We start from the raw sequence: 16,581 nt of genomic DNA on the forward strand, positions 1-16,581 counted from the left end.
AAATGCAAGCAGTCTCTAGCATACAGTTCCCTTCTGTTTTCAAATGCCCTCCAAGCATCTACGTATTCCCATCCTCTCTTCTCACACATTCTGGCTATTATGTGATTCAGTACTGCTCCTCTTCTACTCAGCTCGTCACTATCATACCTGAGCAACACACACACACAATCTTCCCTCTCTGTGTTTTCTTTTGCACAACTTCAAGCAAGAATCTCACATCTCTTGCTGCCCAATTTACACTGCCTCTCAAGTCATTCGTTCTCTCCATCACAGTCATCTCATCCATCCTTTCACCCCCTCTTAATTGCCATAGCCACATTCTCTCTTGTTCCTCCAGTCTAATACTCCTCATGCATCCTATCTTGCACATTAATATGTTGAATGTTGGTAAAATGAAAACTTTTGATGAAAAAGTTTTGGTGTTATTTTGAGTGGGTTATAGCATATTTTTATTTTTCTTCCAATTTTTTTGTTATATTTTTCAGATTTTTAGATTTTTTTGTTATATTTTTATGGGAGATTATTTTGTATCCTCAGTTAAAATGCTAGTATTTTTAAGATTGACTTTCATGTGTAGATTGAGAAAAAAAGAGTTTTTGTTTTAATGGTTGATTTGAGAAACAAAGAGTAGGGGCAAGCAGCTGAGATGAAGGATTTGTGTACATAACTTACACAAAAGGAGTGCCCAGACTCCAGTTCAAGTGCAGCCTCGGATAGTGCCTTCTGCATGCCATTCACCTCGTCTCCCTCAAGGCAAGATCTGGTAGGATAAGTGGCAGCAGAAATATTCATGAGCTGATCGGGAAGCCTCCAACACATGCGTTATCGCTGGGTTCGGTTTCATGCACTATCTGGCAGCCAGCCTGCAGAAAACTGTTTTACTGCTGCTGTACTCTCAAATGGAGCAGAAATTGGCTCTCTAGTTGAATAATGATAATGTTGTATTGAGTATGCCCATCAAATCCATCACCCAAACTGCATGTGAGAAGGGGGAACGGAAACTGGAGGCGCTTCTCTGGGGATGAAACATTTCAGAAGCCATTTCACACCTACAAAAAACAGGGTGGTGGTATTTCACTGGGCAGTGAAAGACATCTACCACCTGGATGTCTAGACAGGTAAACAATATCTCCTCTTTCTGCCCACAACTCAAGGAGGATTAGCCCTGGCAATTCTTAAAGCGAAATACCTAGTTAACAGGAGGCCCTTCTCTAGGGATGAAACATTTCAGAGACCACTTCACACCTCCAAAAAGCAGGATAGTGGTATTTCACCAGACAGTGAAAGTTTACCTGTCTGGACCTCTACCACCTTGAGGTCTAGACAGGCAAACAAGATCTCCTGTTTCTGTCCACAACTCAAGGAGGATTAGTTCTGCCAGTCCTTAAATTGAAATACCTAGTTAACATGTTTCAAGTTATCCATAAAGAACTGGCATCCACTCACATATTCATCATCCTAATAAGTACTTTCTAGGCTTTTCTCTACCTCTGGAACTGGCCACAGGAGTTCACTGCCAAATGTTATACCACTTGATTATCAGTATTTAGGCACATCTATCCACATTATAAACATCTGTCCACAGAAGATCTATTTAATGTTCACTAATCTGTTTCATCAAGGTCTCCTGGATATAAGAACATACACTGAAGTTGCCTTTGAGAATTTATACAATAACAAAGCATTCTGTCATGCTGTGAGGCATGGATGAAGAGCCATACATGGTTCTTTCCCAGTCAACTGGGTAAAATGTCATTGATGCAACTATAACATCAACTCTGAAACATACACCTGCCTTGAAATAGTTGTACACTTTTTTTACTCCTGTCCTTTAGCTCATTACTTTTGGCTGTGAGTGTCCTACCTGTTCCTGTCTTTACATCAGACAAAGGACTGCACCTTCAGTTCAGTCCACTCTCAAAACAAAATATAGAATCTCCATTTTATTTTAATAATTGAAATCAGGTATCACCTATGGAAATTCTGAAAAAGAAGAGCAACTAACAGCAACAACACCTAAAGAAATATAACAAAACATAATGATGGCAGAATAGAGGTTGAAGAAATGGAGGTAATTAGGCTATTGTGCAGAAACCTTAATGTGAACATGGCCATGGGATTAAATGGCATATTGGCCCAGTTATTACATGCTGACTGACCAAGTCATTTAATTTAAACCTCAGTACTGGGAAAGTGCCAATGGAGTAGAAAGAGGCCAAAATAGTCCCACTGCTTAAAAGAGGCCTCAAGACAGAAGTAGCAAATTATAGGCCAGTTGGTATCTCAGGAGTGGTGATTAAGGTATCAGAAAAATTGGTAAAAGACAGAATTCAGGATTGGGGAAACATGATTCTGTGAAGGGAGGTCTTGCCTTAGTAATTCACTTACTTTTTATAATAAAACAGTGCAGTTAGATAAAGGAAATGGTTACTCTGTACATCTGTAAGTACATTTGCAAAGGCATGTGACAGGATTCCACATAGAACCCTGTTACATAAATTGGAGCAAATGGTGATTTAGATTTGAGGGTGGCTGATGGACAGATATCAAAAAAGTAGTTCATGGGGGAGTTGACCCCAGGAGAAGGTAAGTGACTAGTAGTGTACTGTGGAACTCAGTACTTGGTCCTCTGTTGTTTAATTTGTGCATCAATGATGTAGGAAATGATCTGACAGGAAATATTCAGTTGCTTGCTGATAATGCAAAACTGAGATCAGTGATAAATGAAGGTGATACAGAGATCCTGCAAGATGACTTAAATAGATTAGCAGTATGGGAAAAGGTAAATAGGCTGCCAGTTCAATATAACCAAGAATAAGGTGAAAAAGAGATCACAAGCTGTGTACTATATTGAAGGAACTGAACTGATAGGAAACAGATAAGATTGTGAACAGGGAATGGAAGTTTAGAGGGCATATTGCAAAGGTAGCCAAAACAGCACGTCAGATTACATGGTTATTGAAGAATAACCATGTAATCTGACAAGCAGGGCTAGAGAAGTTATTGATCCCCTATATAGGGCTTTAATAAGGTTACATCTGGACTACTGCATATAGATTCTGGAAATGTGGATTCCATGGGAATGAAGAGGAAAGGATACAAAGATGAGTGACAAAGATTGTAGGTCTATATAATGCTCCCTATGAGAACAGACGGATGGTATGTGGACTTCAAAAACTAGCTGATAGGCAAAAAAGAGGAGTCATGATAGCAGCATATAAGTTGTTAAAGGGGTTTTATAGAAATGACACTCAAGACCTTTTTTCGCACATAGCAGGAAGGCAGAGAATGAGGGTCACCTTAAGAAATCGTGTAAAAGTATGGTTAGCAATAGAAAGGGTATTAGAACTAGGTTTTTTGCTTGGAGGATAGTGAATGGGTGGAATAGATTGCCAGAGGTACTGTAGTTGTGAGTGCTTCATCAGTGAACAAGTTTAAGGAGAGGTGTGAGGTATGGTGTAAATAACGGATCTCCTGTGATGAGTCTTCTGACTCAATGACTTATTATTATTATATTGGTATCTCCATTGAGATATCAATATAATAATAATAATATGTTTTTTTTTATAATCAGAACTGCTACACCTAGAACGAAGCCCACAATGCTAGTATTTAACCTCATAGAACAGATTGATAGTAAAAAAAATGTTTATTAAAACACTCAACTGGTTTTGTGAAATGACTGTGTTTCACATCATCAGGAGATAATAGCGAATAAAAAATTAATCTACAACAGATAATTATCACAATGCTAAATATTTAAAAAAGAACTAACCATGGAATGCACAGATGTGCTATGAAGAAACTTCATGGTTGATGGTATTATGTATGCCACCGGTCACTGCATGCATTAGATGTTTCATGAGATGTCAGACTTGGTGTAATATTATGCATTGTTTCTTGTTGCACTGTGGAGAATATTTTAACATTTCACATGCCTCTTTAAAAGCTCTGGAGTAGAATTTGTAATCTATGTGGATCATTTCAGTCCATCGTTAAAATACTTTGTGGTTTAAGTTTTTTTCTACATCCTCAAAATGTTCTGACATGCATATTTCTCCTCACCTACCTGTCTGTCCTATGTAACACATAGCACAGGTGATCTTGTAAATGCTAGGTTTCTTAAGTGAAGGTTAGGAGGTTTTAGCAGCCTAAAGAGGTTAGAAATCTTACTGAGGGGGAAAGAAGTTAACTTTAATACCCAACTGGCATACCAACTTTGAAATCTTGTCTGTAACTGACCAGATATAGGGGAGAATTACTGCTCCTCTATAATCCTGTTTTTTGTGGTTGTCTGTTATTTTTATTGTTATTAACATTTGACCTCCATGGAATGAGATACTCATCGTGGGAGGTACTCGCTATTATATATATTGCTCATCCAACTGCATCTTAAACTGATTCAATGTGTCCACATTCATCACACGCTCAGGCAATGCATTCCACTCACCACCCACCCTCCATGCAAAGAACCTGCTTCTCACTCCTTTGCTCACACCTTCCTTATACAAGAACAAGAGTATATTCCTTATACTCTTGTTCTACTCTCCTCTCCCATTCTATGAAAAATCTCTTCCATGTCTACCTGATAACAACCCCTGACCAGCTTATATGTCTCAATCATATCCCTCCTCTTCCTCCTATTCACGAGGCTCTGCAACTTACATTCTCTCAATCTGTCCTCATACTCCACATTCCAATGACCACTGACTACCTTTGTGAATCTTCTCTGTACCTTTTCCAACATATCCTCGTCACCATGAAAACCCAGTGACCAAATCTGTGCACAATAATCTGTGGATCCAGCAAACAGCTGGATATCACTAGTTAAACCCAACCCAATATCATTAACATTTGTCTAGGGAGTTGATGTAGGATTTTATTGATCAGTGTTCTACTATAGCAATTCTTTGGTAGGATGGAACTGAGGTATTTGAGCTCTTCATTTCTTTTATCTGTGCTGCTGTCTCTTAGGGTTCATTTAATGCCAGTTTTTTGCATTGGATGGTGATTGGTGATGGGATTTGGCATGCAAGTATTGTCTGGTATGAGTCAGCTTCCTATAAATTGGGTAACTGAGTTTTTATTTTCTGGATATCTCTATGAATGTGTCTAAAAATGGTAATGATCTATTACTTTCCAATTCCAAAGTGAATTTGATTCAAGGATGATTACTGTTTATGCAAGTGATAGATTCTTGTAGTTGGTGAGCAGAGCCAGTCCAAATGATGAAAGTCATCAACATACTGTAGTCACACATCATGTACCATTGTGATCTAAGGCTCGTTTCTCAAACCATTCCATTCACAAGCTTGCTTGCAGTAGAGATAGAGCCCATTACTAGTCCTTTCTGTTCATAAAATTTTTCTTGGAATTCAAAAAAGGTATCATTGATGTTGTGCTTAAAAATGGTTCATGGTATACGATGGAAATAGATCTTAAACTAACTGTGTAGTTTCTACTCTTGGTGTATTAGTGATGCACCAAGAGTAGACTCAGTTTAGACTTGAAAGTAGGTCAGTTGGTTCTATTGTAATATATGTTATATGTTCAATAAAATGTGCTATGTCTCTTATAAAAGAATCTGCATTTCTGATGTGAGGGCTTAGATTGCTCCAACTTCCTTGTTGTCTGGACAACAAGGAAGTTGGAGAATACGTTGCATCTACAACGGGTCCTAATAGTATGCCTCATTTGTGTATTTTTGGTGAGACATTTTTTGTCAGGTCATAGTTATGTTGTGTATAGGTACTTGTATCATTTATCATTGGATATAACTCTGAGTAATTTACTGGTGCATTAAGAAAAATGGCAGCAATTTGAATATAAAATACAAAGAGGCTTGAAATTTTAAAAAAATGAAAGAAAAAACAAGACAAAACAACAACTAAAATGATTTATCATCAGATACTAAGGCTAGAGAAGACCTCTAATATTGTAACCCTGAACCTGTGGAAGCCTATGGCCTGGTTGCACATTGCCATGCATTCTGGGTATTGAACCTTCAACCTAATGTATATTATTATTATTCAACTTCAACTTAATGTATATTATTATTATTATTATTAACATCTGACTTCCATGGAGTCAAAGGACTTATTGCAAGAGGTCTATATTCTCTCATGCCAAAAAATCATCGAACCATGCCTTGAATCCATTCACAGAACCTACTTCTCACTCCCTTGCTTACACCCTCCTTATACAGCTTCCATGAATGGCCTGTAGTTCTACCTTTTCCTCCTTCTACTATGTGAAATATCTTCTCGTAGTAACAACTCCTCGCCAACTTATGTCTCAATCATATCCCCTCTTCTTTTTTTTCTATTCACAAGGCTATGTAAATTGCATTCCCTCAATCTCTCCTCATATCTGGCATTCCACAGAAGACCTGACACTAACTTAGTAAACCTTCTCCAGACCTTCTCTGATACATCCTCTCCCCCCCCCCCCACAAACCAGGTGACCAAATCTGTGCACAATAGTCCATATGTGGCCTGATCAAAGCCTTATACAAGGGAATCATAACCTCTTTGCTTCTGAATGTCAATGTCCTCTTCATTGTCACCATAATTTGTTGGGATGTTCTTACAGTTTTAGCAAATGTCACTCACCCCTAAACTTCAAGTCCACCATCACTCTCAGATCTCTCATCTCTTCAAAATTTCTCCATTAATTCTATACTCTGCATCCCAACCTAGCCTACCAAATTTCAAGACCCTGCATTGTGCAACATTAAAATAATAGTCCCAATCATTTTCCATTCACATAGTCTATTCAGTTCCTCCTGCAAGGTCACAATGTCTACTCCACTTCTCATAGTCCTTCCCAACTTTGCATCATCAGCAAATAGTTGCACATCTCCAGTTAAGCTGATTCTAATGTCATTGACATACAAGTTGAGCAGGAAGGATAAGGACTCTGTGTGGGAATTGAGAGCTGTTTAACAGCAGCAGTGTGTGAGTATATTTATTCGAAAGGTTAAAAAGGCTAAGCAATGTAGGAGCAAAATGGATGAATGAAGGGATTCAGAGTGATATCTGGAAGAAGGAGGCACTGGAGAGGCAACACAAGATGGATGTTGGTAATGATCAGTTGCATGATGAGTACAAAGGGCAAGCCAGGAAAGAAAGTCAGTTGGTAAAGGCAGCAAAAGTGCGGTATGAGAATTTAGCCAATCAAGCTAAGAAAAATCCTAGGGAGTTCTTTTGATATGTGGCAAGTAGAAGGGAAAATGACTATGGGAGGATGATGCTAGTTGATGACACTGGCAAATTGGCAACTAATGCAGAGAACATAGTTGAACTGTTCAATGATCAGTTTATCAGTGTATTTCATCCTTGTCATGGCAACCTCAGGAAAAACTGGAGTGTTGTGTATGGCAGAGGAAGAACTGATGGTGAATGAACAGGAAGTCTATGAGGAATTTAGTAAACTTGATATTAATAAGGCAATAGGATTTGACAGTATATTGCCATGTGTCTTGAGGGAATGCTCTATGGCATCGTTTCTCAAACTGTGGTACATGTACCACTAATGGTACATTACGTTATTTTTGGTGGTACAATTTTTACACAAAATATTTAAATAAATGTTCAGAAAAATGCATTTTAATATTGTAATGAGTAGACTAGTGGTACATATATTTTTTGATTCTTATTTATGTGGTACAAAATTTAAAAAGTTTGAGAACCCCTGCTCTATGGAATTAATGGCACCTTTCTCATATCTATTTAACATGAGTCTTGTAACAGGGTGAGTCTCAAAGGAATGAAAGGGGAGAAATTGTTTCATTTCACAAAGAGCTATTTTCTCCACAAAGAGGGCTACTAAGATTAAGGCTACAAATCATAGGCCAATCTGTGTGTCTAAGGTTGTTGTCGTTAAGGTATTAGAGAAGTTGGTAAGAACTAGGATTCAGGAGTGGGTTGATAATAGTAGTATTCTTTATGATGGTCAGCATGAGTGTAGTTGGATTTTTCAAAGGCCTTTAATAGACTGCCACATGAAAAGCAAGTAGCTAAACTAAAACAGATGAGATTAGATAAACAGACTAGTAAGTTGGATAGCTGATTGGTAGCAGAAAGGTATCAGCATGTTACTTAGACTCATGTTACAAATAGATATGTCAAAGTATATGTATATGGAGGAGTGGTATCCCAAAAGAGGAAGGGCACTAGTAGAGTGCTACCAGCATCTATTTTGGGACCATTATTGTTTAGGGAGAAATATGACTTCACAAGCAGCTTATTGTGTAGTTGCTTCATGTGCTTGTGCTTGAGTAAAGGATTAAAACATGAATGTAACTTCTTGTTAAGTTACTTTTAGTTATAGTTCTAGAGGGAATTTCTTGTTACTTCACCTCTTATTTCTTATTGCATTACAATTGTACTTCCTTATAGCAACAGTCCAGTTAACTCACACCAAAGCTATTCAAATGCAATGTCACTTTTTTACAAATCCATCTCCCTCAAATACATTCCACACATCTATAAATTGCACTCCCTTTTCCTCACAGAGCCCTGCCAGCATACCATTCACAATTCTTGCCCTCTGTCTCAACTCATCATTGTCATACCTTGGCAACATACTGAATACTTTCTTACTACACTGTTATCTTTCACTCTCATCAATAACCTCCTGATATCTTCTTTATAATCCAACCAAATCATTTGTTCTCACAACCACTACTAACTTGCTTGCTTGTTTTCTTCTCCCATAAAAAGCATGAGTTATCTCTCTCATTCTCCCTCCTAGAAAATGAACCTTGTGGAATCTCTCATTAACCACACGTCTAATAATGGATTCTGCATACATTGCAATTCTTAAGTCATTTGTCACTTCTTTTTCTCTACATTTATTCATTGTCTTCCATGTCTTTTTGAACGCTTTCATTTCTTTCCACCAAATATCTGATATCATTTCGCATATCCCTCATTTCATTTCACATTCTGAACAACTTATTCTCTAAATCTTGCATTCTAACAATTTCCCTCTCTGTTGCTCCTGCAGTCTTGTTCCCCCTTGTTCTGCCATTCGTTTCTTCTGTTTCCTCATTCCTACTTTCTTTCTTTTGCTTCCATGTCACTTACTTTCATTTCATCATACATACATTCTTTCACTCCCACAGTCTCACTTTCATTCCATTATTCAGAGTTTTTTGCACCCAAATTTGTGCTAGCTTTCCTTCCTTCCTTCCTTTGGCTGTTGGACTGATAACTTGCAGTCCAACAGCATGTTGCACTTTCTACAAATCCATATTTTCTCTCATTTCCTGTTCAGTCTGACTACAAACATATCTTTCACATTTTGCCATGCATACGTGTTAGCTTCATAACTTTACCTTGGGCCTTTCTTGAAAAGTCAAGGCAAGCTTCAAAATTCAGTAAAAAAAAAGTCAGTAACAAAGCCCAACTATCAAGCAATTACACTAAGCTACTTTCACTCCCAACACTATTCTATTGAAATGCCTTACTATCCCATAATGCAATCACATATCCTTACAGACATGTATTTTGTATTTTCCCCTTCAGCCGTATGGCTGGTGGGGTAGCAATATGCTACTATACCAGGGAGATGATTATAAGGGAGTTGCTGTAAGTATTTATGACTAACCTTGTGTGTTTGTGGAACCAATTTGCCTGTTTTGAGGGATGAAAATACTCTGGATTAGAGACAGATGTTGAAAGTTTTTGCACTTGGTTATACCATAAATTAAAGATGCCAAGAAATTATATTCTTGGTTTCATCCTTTATCCAAGTGTAAGCAAACAAAATTTGCATGGATGGAATTAGATAATAGATTAGAATATTGGATTGGAGATGTCTAATAAGTATCAACAAGTTGAGTATGGGACAGTGATATCCAAGAATGGGAAGGTCACTGGTGGTGTGTCTAAAAGGGCTGTTTCTGCTTAACATGTGTGTGTTAATAATATTGGGAAAGGTTTAAGTGGTGATATGAAGATGTTTGCATATGATGCAAAGTTGGGAAGAACTATGAGGAATAAAACAGATGTCATGGCTTTGCTAGGAACTTGAATAGACTGTGTGAATGTATAAGCTTGGTTATACATTCACACAGAATGTATACATTCACACAGAAGGACCTTCCATACTCAATATTGATTATGAAGAAAGACAGGAAATGCAATCTGCAGAGTCCAGCAGATAGAAAGAGGAGAAATGGGGATCAAGGATTTTTTTTTTTTTAATTTGACACCTCCAGGGAGTCCAAAGACTCACTGAGAGAGAGTGTGCCTTATAAAGCTTCCTGGGATGACCTCTCATTATTCCTGTCTTCTCCCCAGTTCTACGAAAACCCCCAACTATGTTAATCTAATAATAATAATTCCATATGGTTGGTCGATTGGTAGAGCCTCTGCTACTAATGGCTCATGCAAAAAGTTAAGCAAGTTTGATGGCAGTTAGTAGTTGGAAGGGGTTATCGTTTGATGCTGCTGGCATACTCTCTCTCTCAGTGAGTCTTTGGACTCCCTGGAGGTGTCAAATTAAAAAAAAAAAAATCCTCGATCCCCATTCCTCCTCTTTCTATCTGCTGGACTCTGCAAATTGCATTTCCTGTCTTTCTTCATACTCAATATTGAGTATAAAGAAGCACGAAAAAATAGTAGAGAGGAGTAGGGGAGAGATGCAATTAAGACATAAGTTGGTAAGTAGTTTTATTACTAGATTAACATTGATGAGATTTTCCATAAATGGCTAGGAAACAGGGGAGGACAAGAGGCCATCTCTGGAAGCTGTGGCGTGAGCAGGGGTGGATGGGTGAAAAGTAGGTTTTTTGCATGGAGAGTGACAGGTGATTGGAATTCATATCCAGGGTATGTAGTGAGTGCAGAGATGGTGAATCTGTTTAAGGCACTGTGTGATCAGCTGTGTTAGTAACAATGGGACCTTCCATGATGAATCTTTAAGCTCCGTGGAGGTCTAGTGATGATGAATGATGGTAAACTGGAGAGAAGAATGGTAAATAAAAGTGACATAGAGATCCTGAAAATTAATTTCAGTAGAGACTGACATTGTTGGGCAGAAGATAATAAATAATATTATCTGTTCAGTGCTACAAAGTATACAGTTTCAATATTTTCAATCAGTTGCACTTGGAATTAAAAATATTACAAGGTGTATATTATATTGATAAGCCTAAGAATTTGGAATTGCTGATGATGGAGAGGAAGTTTAAGTTTAGAGGACATACTGCAAAAGTAGGCTAAAATGACATAAAAATCACTTAAAAATACACTGACAATCAGCAATAAGTAGGAGAGACAGAATGAGAGAGGGATATGGAAGTGCTAGAAGAGGAGAGAATGGAAACGGTAGGAGAGAGGGAATGAGAGAGATGTATGGGAGTGCTATAAGAGGAGAGAATGGAAACAGTAGAAGAGAGAGGTATGGGATTGAAAGAAGAGGAGAGAATGGAAACAATAGGAGCGAGGGAATGGTAAGAGGTATAATGTATGGTGATTCAACGATCCGTGGTGTTCAAGATAGGATGCGTGAGGAGTGTTTGCCAGGAGGAACAATAGAAAGGGTGGCTATGGCAATTAAGAGAGGTGAAAGGGTGGATGAGATGATTGTGATGGTAGGAACGAATGACTTGAGTGGTAACGTAAATCGGACAGCGAGAGATATGAGATTTTTGCTTGAGACTGTACAGAAGAAGACAGAGAGAGGAAAAATAGTGTGCGTGTTGCCTAGGTATGATAATGATGAGCTGAGCAGAAGAGCGGTGATATTGAATGGCATAATAACGAGAATGTGTGACAAGAGAGGACTGGTATATGTGGATGCTTGGAGTGCGTTTGAGGAAAGAGAGGAATTGTATGCGAGAGACCGTTTACATTTGAATGAGGAAGGACATAGACATCTGGAGAGATTGCTGTTCTGAACGAGTCAGTGTGTCCCAGGGAGGATGATAGCAGGGGTGGCCTCTTGTGGGAATGGATACTTGGGAGAAGGGAGACGATGTCAGGTGACACTGAGCCCAGTGGAGTCTACAAGGGATAATGCGGGGTATAGAAACAATGGCATTTATAAGCTTTATACTAATGCCAGGAGTATCCGGAATAAGGGAGAGGAATTGGTGGCGCAGATAGCATCAACCTGGCCAAAAATTATTGCAAGCACTGAGACGTGGTTGACAGAAGAGGATATAAAAACAGGAATAGAAGTTGCTGGGTATAGCATTTTTCATCAGGATAGGAGGGGATAGTGTGGTGGTGGGGTACTGCTTATGATAAGTGATGACCTATGTCCTCTAAGAGTGAAGAATTTGGAAGGAAGTGAGACAAATGATTTTGAGAGCGTATGGTGTGAGGTAGAGGTAGGCAAGACAGGATATTTAGTGGGGTGTTGCTACAGACCCAGGAGCACAGAGGATGGGGACCAGGAGATGTTTAGACAGCTAAGTTTGGCAAGTGCAAGAAGAATGATTGTTATGGGAGATTTTAACTTCAGTAGTATAAATTGGAGAGAGGAAGATGCATGTAGCAATAGGGGAATGGAATTTCTAGAATTCTTGAGGGACAAATGTCTTAGGCAACATGTAACAGAGGGAACAAGAGGTTCAAAAGTTTTGGATTTGGTTATAGCATCAGAAGAGATGATAATAACTGAGTTGATGTCTCTCCCACCAATTGGAGAGAGTGACCATATGGTGTTGACTTGGAAAATGAATAGACATGCAGGAGTATCAAAGAGACGGGAACTTATGTGGAATTATAAGGCAGGTGATTATAATAGTCTTAGACGTCAACTTCGGGAAGTTTCATGGAGGCAGGAATTGGAAGGCCGGGATATCACTAGTGCGTGGGAAATTGTGAAAGAATATTTGTTATCAGCAATGGTAAGTTGTATACCACGAGTGAAGAAGAGGACGCAATTTGGAGTAAAGTGGATGACAAACAATATTAAACAGGAATTGCATGCAAAAAAGAGGCTATGGAAGATATATAAGGAGATAGGTGAAGAGATGCATGAGGAATATAAGATACAGGCCAGAGGAGTGACTAGTGTGGTAAGGAAAGCGAAACTGGAATATGAGAAGAGATTGGCCCTAAGATCCAAAGAAAATCCTAGGGAATTTTTTAGCTATGTGGCCAGTAGGAGGAGAAATGACTGTGAAAGAATGATATTGTGGGATAAAAATGGGAATAGAGTGACTGATGCAGAGGACATAGTGGAATTGTTCAATGAACACTTTATTGGAGTATTTCATCCTAGAGGAGTCAGTTTTAACGCTAGAGGGATAGGACTGGTTCGAGGTCTGGAGGAGAGTGTGTTTCAGATACTGAGTACTCTGGATGTCAGTAAAGCTGTGGGACTGGATGGTATTACACCATGAGTTTTGAGAGAATGTGCTAGGGGAATTGACAGTGCCTTTAACGTGGCTTTTCAATGAAAGTCTGGCTTTGGCAAAGGTGCCCAGGGAATGGAAGGAAGGTAAGATAGTGCCATTGCATAAGGGTGGTAACAGACTGGAAGTGTCTAATTATAGGCCAGTCTGTGTGTCATCAGTAGTTGTTAAGATCTTGGAGAAAGTAGTGAGGGACCGTATACAGCATTGGGCAGATGAGGGTAATGTTATCTGTGAGAATCAACATGGATTTGTGAAAAGATGCTCTTGTTTTAGCAATATGCTAGCCTTTTATAATAAAGTTTCAAGAACATTAGATGAGGGAAAGGCATATACTGCAATTTTCTTAGACTTGGCGAAGGCATTTGACAGGGTGCCACATGATAACCTGATATTTAAGTTGCAGCACATGGGTCTGGATGTCAGATTGGTCAACTGGATTCAGGATTGGCTGTCTGATAGGTATCAGAGAGTTGTGTATGGTGGAGCAGTTTCCAGCAGGCAGAGGGTTACAAGTGGGGTCCCACAGGGCTCAGTACTAGGACCTATATTGTTTAACCTTTATATCAATGACATAGCCAGTGAATTGCAGGGGGATATTCATTTTTTTGCGGATGATGCGAAGCTGGGAAGGATTATTAGTAATAGTGCAGATGTGGTAGCCCTGCAAGAGGATTTAAATAAGTTAGATAGATGGGGAAATGAATGGGAGTGTCATTTTAATGCAGCAAAATGTAAGGTCTTGAGGTTTGGGAAACATCGATGGGATGCTGCATACTCTATGGGAGGAGTTATACTGGAGGAAGTAGGGGAGACAAGAGATCTGGGGTTGATGATTGATAGAAACCTGAAGTTTAGGGGACATATTGCAAAGGTGGTGAAGGTAACACAGAGGATTGCTGCTATTATGAGAAGGACACTGATCTGCAGAGATAAGAGGGTTATCATTTTGTTGTATAAGTCTCTGCTCAGGCCACACTTGGACTATTGTTCTCAGATTTGGTCCCCAGGATTTGAAGGGGATAAATTAACTGTGGAAAGGATACAAAGACGGATGACAAAGATGGTTTCAGGACTGTACAAGGATAGTTATGAGGATCAGCTGAGAGAATGTGGACTGCAGAGTTTGGTGGACGTTACAAAAGGAAACTGTGAGCAAGAGGGTAAGGAGTGGTTTCTTTGTGTGGAGGGTGGTTGAGCCGTGGAATGCATTGCCTGATGGAGTGGTGGGAGCGAGAACGGTCAGTGAGTTTAAAGAGTGGTATGATAGACTTTGTGTTTCTCAGGGGGGGACCTCCCCTCGATGAGTCTTTTGACTCCTTGGAGGCCTGAATAATAATAATAATAATAATAATAATTTATTATTCCTCCTTTATAAGACTTTGGTACAAGTGCATCTAAATTACTGTTCTGAGATTTGGTCACCTATGTTTGGGTATGAGGAATTTGTGGAGAGGAATACATAGGCTGGTGACTTAGATGTTGGGTTTGTGAAATGCTGACTGCAATGATATATTGAAGGTTTTTAGGTTTCAGGAACTGGTTGGAAGACAGGCGGATTTTTCAACCAGTTTCGGAGTTGCTGTTTATTTTAACCAGATTCTGAAGTTGTTTTTTTACCCAGTTTGCTAAGTAGAGTTTTATAGAGTAGATGGAGAGAAATGTTTTAGTATATATGCAGGAGAGATGTCCTCTTGCCATATACTAAAACATCACATCCCTGGTGGTTAGCAGGGATATGAGGACTAGATTTTTTGCTTGGAGAATGATAAAATGAATGTTTGTGCAGTGTCAGTGAATTAATTAAGGAGATGTATGATAACCATTGTATTAATAATGATTAGTGGTGACCTCCCCAGTGAGTCATGGGACTCTGTGGAGATGGCTAGTTAATAATTATCACTGTCATTTGCACTGTTGTCTCCTTTTTTAAAAATACCAATATGAACATTTTTTTTTTCTCCTTGTTTATAAAATACATCAAGTAACATTTCTGTTTGTTTGCAGCTCCCATTCCTGGTCAATACCCATCATCTGGAGGTCCTTTACAACCTGCATATTCAAATTTCTATCCTGCTGCACAGCAACAGCGTCAACTGCCAGCAAGCAACACAACTCTTGTTGTCCAAGACCGAAGAAATGATGGAGGAGATTTTGCAATGGGAATGTTAGTGGGTGGAGCTCTCCATTCAGGATGGGGTTGTGGCTGGGGCTGGGGGCATGGCTGGGGTGGAGGACATAACTGGGGAGGATATCATGATACTAATATTTACATCAATAATTATGATATGGATCGCACAGTGGTAAACAATGACATTGACATGACCACCCACAATACAACCATTAGCAATATTGAACATACAGTTGACAATGATGCCATAATTTCTGGTGGATTTGATAATGATTTTGGAGGAGGCTTTGATGCTGATATTGGAACTGATTTTGGTGGAGGATTTGATGTTGATTTAGGTGGATTCTAATTCAAATATACTTCTAATAGCATATTTCTATTTCTTTATAAATTTTCTCTTTTTTAGTTTGTCCATTTATTATAGTATCTTTTCTTCTTGCTCTCCTCCTATTTATTTCCTTATTGTTAGCAGCAGCATCCTCATGGTGTTGCAAGAATTACCAGGAGACCTACTTTAGTCATCTTTATACCTATCAGACTGTTATTCTTGTCATCAAAAGTTTTTAGTAACCTGCACATCCAACCATATCTGGAATTTTAGATCTAAGCTCTATAAACTATAACATAGAGACTTGCCATATGAGTGAGCCTCTAAATAAATACATAAATAAAAGGAGAAAATAATGGATTGTCCACCTAATTATGTCTTTTTAAAAAATTTATTTTGCCTTTATCTTTTGTATAAAAGTAAATTTAAAGCTTTCATTTATGAATGTTCAATATCCTGATATACATAAATATATGTTTAAAATATTAATAAAAACACTATTCACTTTTTAACATGGTTTCTTTCTCATTTTTTTTTTTACTTCAGTTCCTTTTAATTTTTTTTTAATGTGCAATTGAATTGTATTATAGTAAGTTGTTAGTACCTAGCAAAATTAACAATACATTTATTGTTTGTTTTCATTTGAAAACATTAGAATATTATAATATTTCATATCAAACATGGAAACATGTTTTCACTTATAGGGAGATGTAAATCCCCTTCATAGTGTATATTGGTGCTTAGCTC

General features: G+C 38.4%; 1 protein-coding gene across 1 annotated transcript in view; it reads left to right on the forward strand.

Annotated features, from left to right (window-relative positions):
* LOC150102603 (uncharacterized) overlaps window positions 1-16,344 on the forward strand; it is a 98,627-nt gene extending 82,283 nt beyond the window's left edge. Inside the window, exon 6 of the mRNA XM_090398786.1 lies at window positions 15,383-16,344. Within this exon, the coding sequence (XP_090254912.1) occupies window positions 15,383-15,855 (473 nt within the window). The 3' untranslated portion in view covers window positions 15,856-16,344. The remainder of the gene's footprint in view (window positions 1-15,382) is intronic.
* The last annotated feature ends 237 nt before the right edge of the window (window positions 16,345-16,581 follow it).

Source organism: Typopeltis vanoorti, chromosome 10 (assembly GCF_054136105.1).
Source record: "Typopeltis vanoorti isolate ZY-2024b chromosome 10, IOZ_Tvanoo_1.0, whole genome shotgun sequence".
In the NCBI taxonomy this organism is placed as follows: Eukaryota; Metazoa; Arthropoda; class Arachnida; order Uropygi; family Thelyphonidae; genus Typopeltis; species Typopeltis vanoorti.